Here is a 7792-nt window from a genome sequence, read left to right on the forward strand (position 1 = left end):
TTAGGCTTGTCACTTTTTGAAAAATTAAATGAGCATGCTCCTCTCTATTCCTCTTTGCGTGTTTTTAGTTTTACTTGCTTTGTCCTTTGTCCATATGTTGAGCGTAATAAATTTTCAGTCTACTCTTTGTGTCTTTTTGGGCTATGGTGTTACTAAAAAAGGATATCATTTCTTTGATCCGTTAGTCAAAAATTCTATGTCTCTCGTCATGTTGTGTTTCTTGAGCATATTTCATTCTTTTCTATTCCAGCTAGTTCGCATAATATGACAAAATCATGTCTACTTTGTATTGATCCTTTCAATACTGACACTGAGGAAGTTTCACCTACAGCTCTTACTAGTATCTCAACTGAATCTAGTAGTTTGGTTCCTAAGATATCCACTCCACATGCTCCTCCTTCTGCCACTACTCAATCATCTCCTGAGGTCGCAAATGATCCTTCTATCTACCATCGTCAATCCACTTGTGTTCGTAATTCTACTAAATTGCCAGATTTTGCTTACTCTTATTATTCTTATTCTTTTGCTTCATTTGTTGCATCTATTCATTGTCTTTTTGAGCCTGTATCTTATAGAGAAGTTGTTTGTAACCCACTTTGGCAGAGTGCTATGGCTGAGGAACTAACTGCTTTGCATCAGACTCATACATGGGATTTGATTCCGTTTTCACTAGGAAAACACACTATTGGTTCTCGTTGGGCATATAAGATCAAAACTAAATTTGATGGATCTATCGAGTGATACAAAGCTTGTCTTGTTGCTAAACGTTATTCTCAGGAGTATGACGTGGATTATGAGGAAACATTTGCTCTTGCTACAAAAATGATGAATGTTCGTACTCTGATTGCTGTTGCTTCTGTTCGTCGATGGAGAATATCTCAGATGAATGTCAAGAATACATTTCTAAATGGTGATCTTCATGAAGAAGTTTATATAATACCTCCTCCTGGTATTTCACACCAACTTGGTGAAGTTTACAGGCTTCGTAAAGGGCTTTATAGTCTCAAACAAGCACCTCGTGCTTGATTTGAGAAGTTCTCTACAATGATTACTTCACTTGGTTTTCATCCTAGTAATTATGATTCAACATTGTTTGTTAGATGTACGAGTATAGGTCATATTCTTTTATCATTATATGTTGATGACATGATTATTATTGGTGATGATTTTGATGGAATTGCTTCCCTAAAGTCTGAGTTGGCTCGTTGTTTTGCTATGAAAGACTTGGATATACTATGTTACTTTCTAGGCATTGAGGTTGCTTATTCCTTGAAAGATTATTTTTTGTCCCAGTCAAAGTATATATCTGATCTGTTTGAGCGTGCTCATCTTATTGATAATGGAGTTGTTGATACTCCTATTGAGACTAATGCTCGATATTCTCCATCTGATGGCTCATCTTTGTCAGATCCTAGTTTATACAGAACTATTATTGGAAGCTTGGTTTATCTAACTATTACTCGTCCAGATATTGTGTATGTTGTTCATGTAGTTAGTCAATTTATTGCTGCACCAACTATAGTTCATTGGGCTACTGTTCTTCGTATTCTCAGGTATCTTCGGGGCACTCAATTTCAAAGCATTTTATTTCCTTCTACTTCATCTCTTAAACTGTGTGCATACTCTGATGCGGATTGGGCTGGTGATCCTACGAATCGTAAATATACCATTGGCTTCTGCATTTTTTTTGTGATTCCTTCATTTCTTGGAAGAGTAAAAAATAAGATATTATTTCTAGATCTTTCACATAATCTGAGTATCATGTCATGGCCTCAACTACTTATGAGATAGTTTGGTTACGTTGGTTGCTTGTGAATATGGGTATCTCTCTTCATCAACCTACTCCGTTATATTGTGATAATCAGAGTGCTATTCAAATTACACACAATTCAATTTTTCATGAGCGGATGAAATATATTGAAATTGATTATCACATTACTCGTTATCATCTTTAGATTGACACTATCATATTGCCTTTTGTTCCTTTAAAACTACATATTGCTGATATATTTACCAAGTCACATTTTGCTTCATGCTTTCGTTTCTTATCTGACAAACTCTCAATGCTTCTAGCTATAGCATCGTGAGTATATTTATTTGTTTATAACTTTTAAGGCAATTTGGTCTTTTTTCCTTTTTATATTTAGAGTTTAGGGTTTCTTAACTGAACTATATAATGTTATGCTCTATATTTCTAATTATCAATTTTGGATTCAATAATATGGCTAATTTTTTATTTTTCTTAATTTCTACAAGGTGGAGACGATCCAAGTTAAAAAAAGGTGGCAATCAAAGGATCACTCTTGGGTAGAGCTCAGCCTCTCATCAAGTACTAAGTCCCCCAATTCAAGGATGATCAGTCATGCCAGAGGAATGAGCATTCCAGTCCTAGGTACAGTTAATGATCCGACTGGATCTGAACAACTTGAGATATTACTCTAGTGATTAGAGACCAGTTCCAATAGTGAGGATGCCCAACCGAAAGATTGGTCTAGTCCCTGGGGACTTAGTTCTCCAATCTCTATAAGACAAGCAACCCTGTATATGGCAGGATGGCCATAAAGCCATTTGGGCTCAAGGGATCTGCTTCTATGATTTTACTCAGATCTCCAGACTCTAAGCATATATTCGAGCGACCCTAAAAACTGGACGATATTTCACTCATATCTTTAAACTCCCAACATATATTCGAGCGATCCTAAGAACCGAACGGTATTTCACTCAGATCTCTAAACTCCCAGCATATATTCTAGTGACCCTAAAAATCGGATGGTATTTCACCCTGATCTCCAAACTCCCAGCATATATTTGAGCGACCCTACGGACAGGGCGGTATCTCATGTAGATCTCTAGCATTACCATACATATATATAAGATAAGTGTGGAGTGCAGGCCAGCCTTATCAAACTCAAGGCTCCATTTTTATTCGCTTGATCAGGTCAACGCCCGCCCAAGATATGCTCAAGGAATAACATTGTAGAGAATCCTAACAACTTGTCAAAGAATAACAACCGTCTATCAGAGAATATTCTTCTAATTAAGATGATGCAGGTTCAAAGAACTTTCCTCAGAGGCGATTATGCTTCCCCTCAGTTGACACATTATGACCGCATATTCTTTCAACTGCCTCATTAATGACGTCAGTGGCAAAAAGGGTGCACAAAATTAGCGGAAGATTCCTCGAACTGGCTATGCACCTTCCAGGGTGCATATACTTCGTTGCTCAAAAACTTTTGACACTCGACATTCTCTGTCATCTCATGATTGTAGAAGTTATAGAGGTGAATATAAACAAGGGGTCCTCTCCGATGACGAAGTATACATACTTGATATGTTGTACTGCGTGCATTTTGTTTTTCATTCCTACTATAATATACTAACTTAAGCGTTTGAGGGCTTTCGTTAGGACCCCCTTTCTTAATTTTTGACGCTAATATTTTATTGACTCGTTTGAATGTATATAGAAAGCTTAGGGCATCAGTCAAGAATCTTTTTCTAATCCAAAGGTTTTCATCTATAACTACTTATAAGCGCATCATCTCCCGACAGGGACAATATAAGTGAGAAATTAATTGATTGCTGACGAATAACTGACACGAGTAAAGCATGGACGTTATTGTTATTATTATTATTATTATACACGTAACGAAGTTTTCAAAGCTGAAATGTACATATAGCACTCCATATTTATTGTCTTTATTGTTTATTAATGGAGATTAAACAAAGCTCCTTTATCAACACAATTAAAACAAACTAAAACTAAAAATAAAAATAAAATTAACAGTACTTTTAATATGCCTTCCTACGACATCATTTTAAGTGCCTCCCTAGTGTGTCCGATGATGTTGAACACACTCGCTGCGATATGAGAAGGTGTCAATCCGGCCGCTGCTAGCTGATCACTAGGCGATCCATGGTCGATATATCGATCAGGAAGAACCAAAGGCCTCCACTGTTGCAAGAATCAGCATCAATTCAGAAATTTGTTTGTTTGTTTGTTTGATTATCATACTAATTTGTTTCTTCAATTACCTTGAGTTTGCCATCGAGCAGACCATCCAGAGCCATGAACTGAGCTACGTGAGAGCTAAAGCCGCCGATTGATCCTTCTTCGACGGTGATGAGTACCTCATGCGACTTAGCCAAGTTTCGAATCAAGCTCCCGTCAAGTGGTTTGCAGAACCTTGCGTCGGCCACCGTGATCTTGAGGCCTTGGAGTTCGACCATGGAAGCCGCGGCCAAGCAACTCTGCACCGCCGTTCCATATCCCAGCAGCGCCACCCTTTCGCCTTCAATTAGAATCCTCCCCTTCCCAATCTGCCGAATAATTGTAATTTGTTCAAACAAGTAAAAATCAAACAAACGGAAGCACAAATATTGATCTGAATCCTGAAGAAATAGAGTATTTACTTCTAGAGGAACGCCCTTGTTTCCCGGAGGAAGAGGAACGCCGATGCCATTTCCTCTCGGGTAGCGGAAGCACGACGGCCTATCGTCGATGGCTGCCGCTGTGGCCACCATGTGGAACAGCTCCGCCTCGTCGGACGGCGCCATGACCACCATGTTCGGCAGGCAGGCCATGTAGGCCACGTCGAACGCCCCCGAATGCGTCGGTCCGTCAGCCCCGACGAGGCCGGCGCGATCCAACGCGAATCTCACCGGCAGCTTCTGCAAATCGACGTCGTGTATCACCTGATCATAAGCTCTCTGCAAGAACGAAGAGTAGATGGCGCAGAAAGGCTTGAGGCCTTCGCAAGTCAACCCGGCAGCAAATGTCACCGCGTGCTGCTCCGCTATGCCTACGTCGAAGCACCTGTCTGGGAACTTACGAAGGAAGTAGTTGAGCCCCGTTCCACCTCCCATGGCTGCATGGATTGCCACTATGTCCTTGTCCACCTCCGCCTCTGCTACAAGCGCATCGGCGAAGTAGTTCGTGTAAGATTTGGTTTGAGAGCTCGACTTGAATTGTTTCCCAGTTGCCGGATCGAATTTGGTGACACCTTCAGATGCCAAATGCAACAACGAGTTAAGAAGTCAGAACTCTTCGCTAATCCAGTAATTTTTAAAGCATTAACTATTACTCACCGTGATATTTATCTGCAGCTCTCTCTGCGTAAGGGTACCCTCTACCTTTCTCTGTCACGACGTGCATGAGAACTGGACCTGTTGTCTTTGTGTTCTTGACCTCTTTGAGAATGGCGACGAGGTCATCTATGTTATGCCCATCCACTGGACCGATGTAGTAGAGGCCAAGCTCTTCGAACAAAGTCAAGCCGGATCCGCTGATCATTCCTCGGGCATATTCATCAACTTTTGCCGCTATCTCATGCACGGATCCACCAATTTGCTTCGTCACCCCCTGCAATGTCAAAAGAACTCTTTTTAAATTCTTACTACTTGTTCTTTTATTCAGGACAACACGAGTCGGCCAATCAAAATTAGATTCTTGTTTGTTGTTCTTATTTTGATTAATCAATGTCAAGAAGTAGGAAAGATTCTTCGACTCGCTGGAATATATAAGCATATGTCTTCCAGTTCTTGTTTTACTCTGTATATTATAAAATTGTGCCGAACAAACTATTTGATTCCTTCAAACAGTCTTGGATAAGAACAAAAAAGACAATCTAGAAGAAATAGGAATTCGATTGAAGGGAATATCACACATGGATACTAACCTTAGCCACCTCCCTCAGTTCTCTAAGTGGCTTGCTTGACTGCAACCTGCTGAGGGCACTGCTCAAAGCCCCAACAGGTGGCGCAGGGCCATCAAGAGTAGCAGTGGGCAGAGAAACTTGCTTGTTGTCGTTTAGTATCACAATCATATCGGAGTCCAAATACCCTGCATTGTTCATGGCTTCGTACGCTTGGCCTGCAGTCATGGATCCATCACCAATAACTGCTATCACATTGTTCTTCCTTCCCATCAGATCTCTCCCCACAGCCATCCCTGTTCACTTGGAATTATAGCTTCATCAGAGGAACAATTTGAAACAGATCAATATTTTGATCTAAGCTTTTTCTCACCAAGGGCTGCTGATATACTGGTTGAACTATGCCCTGTTCCAAAGGCATCGTAATCGCTCTCCGAACGCTTAGTGAACCCAGATAAACCATTAGTTTGCCTCAAAGTCTTCATCTGGTCTCTCCTTCCAGTTAGTATCTTGTGAGGATAAGACTGCGAGCCACTCCAATATTTTAGAATTAATTCATTTTGTTAGGGGGAAAAATATATATGAAGAAATGAGAATAAAGAAGGAAACCTGGTGTCCGACATCCCAAAGCATCCTGTCTTGTGGAGCACTGAAGACATAGTGGAGGGCAACGGTGAGCTCGACGACGCCGAGGCTCGAACCGAGATGGCCTCCGGTATTGGAGACGTTAAAGATGACATCGGAACGGAGCTCCTCTGATAACTGCTTGAGCTCCTGAATCAATTCAAATCACCAAAAATTTAAGGAGTTCAGGAACAAACGAAAAGAGCATGCATCTGAAGTGGATACTGCTTTCAGTCTTTAGCATACCCTGAGCGAGAGATTTTTCATGTGAATGGGATAGTTGATGGTGTCCAGAAGTGGAGTTGGAGGCCTCTGTGAATGGTACTCTCCAATCTCTGATAGTGATGCACAAACCCATGAGCTTCTTTTCTTAGGCTGCAAGTAGGTAAATTCAAGTAATTAATCAACAAACAAAGTTAGGACATGATCAATGGAAGACCAACCTTGAGAGATCTGCTGTCCTTTTGCTGGTAATGGAGTTCAGTAAGAAAAGGGGAAGAGGTGGTGCTCTTCTGGTAATTTGAGGCAGCTGCGCCAAGAAGATGACAGGAGAAGGAGAATGTGAAAAGAGCCATGAGGAAGATCACAAATCAGAAAACACAATGAGATTGAGAAGGCCTCTGCAAATTGTTATATAGGAGGGAGGAAACTGGAAGAGGAGAGGGACTCTTAAGTGGGGTGGGGGGTGGGTGATGTTCGATTATGATGGGGAGTGAGGTCAATTGGCCTTCCTTGTTTGTGGCTGGTGTTCACTTACCACCTAATGCATGATCCCCCATCAGAGATTCACTGTTCTTACTCTACGATGCACCTAAACAGATATGATATCTCTCGAATCTTATCGGGCCACCTCAATTACGCATCAGAACAAAGATAAAGCATCATCTTTTAAAAAATGTAAAAAAACAGAGAACAAAAACGAGTCAACGTTGAAATTGAAAGAACGCGCAGTGGTATAAGAGAATCTAACAAACCGGGTAGAGGCAGGGATCTAAATGGTAATGGTGTTTTTTTTTTTTTTTCAATATCTGGTCGAAGAAAAAAAGAGACATCGCAATTGACGAGACTGAAATAGAGGAAAGGCTGTCGTATGGGAAAGATGCATGAATCGTGCAGAGGCACTGAGCGAGGCGAGGCCACGAGGAGCATGGGACGGTGCAGGGAACACTTGGCGTTTCGTCGAGCAGTTGGTGGGCGGAATGGCGGGGTTGACACACAACACGTCACTCCGCCAATAATTAAGGCGGCGTCGTCGTCGTCGTCGGATTGGTGGGAGGAGAGTGGAGGGCAGTGGGGGATTGGGAATTGGGGCATGATCCAAGTGTGATGCAACTTGAGAGATGACTGTGGAGACGAGGTCTTGACTGGTACTGACCAACGCCACGAGGACGACGGGGTCCTACCACACAATTTAGTACGTGAGTGCGTGAGCTCGCTTATGACTTTTCACGTTGGATTTACTCCGTGTTTTTTTTTTGTTAATATGTCGGGTATCTGGATTTAGAACGTAACAGCCG

The 7792-nt window shown here is 41.5% G+C and overlaps 1 protein-coding gene across 1 annotated transcript; it reads right to left on the minus strand.

The window, feature by feature from the left end:
- Positions 1–3661: 3661 nt before the first annotated feature.
- On the minus strand, positions 3662–6932 carry LOC122051838 (1-deoxy-D-xylulose-5-phosphate synthase 1, chloroplastic-like). The gene is made up of 9 exons (XM_042613138.1): positions 6719–6932; positions 6522–6650; positions 6261–6425; positions 6025–6175; positions 5676–5947; positions 5086–5359; positions 4411–5000; positions 4033–4317; positions 3662–3952 (listed from the first exon to the last, which is right to left on the minus strand). The coding sequence occupies exons 1-9, from the start codon at positions 6848–6850 to the stop codon at positions 3803–3805; spliced, it is 2148 nt and encodes a 715-aa protein (XP_042469072.1). The 5' UTR covers positions 6851–6932; the 3' UTR covers positions 3662–3802.
- Positions 6933–7792: the final 860 nt, after the last annotated feature.

The sequence above is a fragment of the Zingiber officinale genome, chromosome 3A (genome assembly GCF_018446385.1).
Source record: "Zingiber officinale cultivar Zhangliang chromosome 3A, Zo_v1.1, whole genome shotgun sequence".
NCBI lineage: Eukaryota > Viridiplantae > Streptophyta > Magnoliopsida > Zingiberales > Zingiberaceae > Zingiber > Zingiber officinale.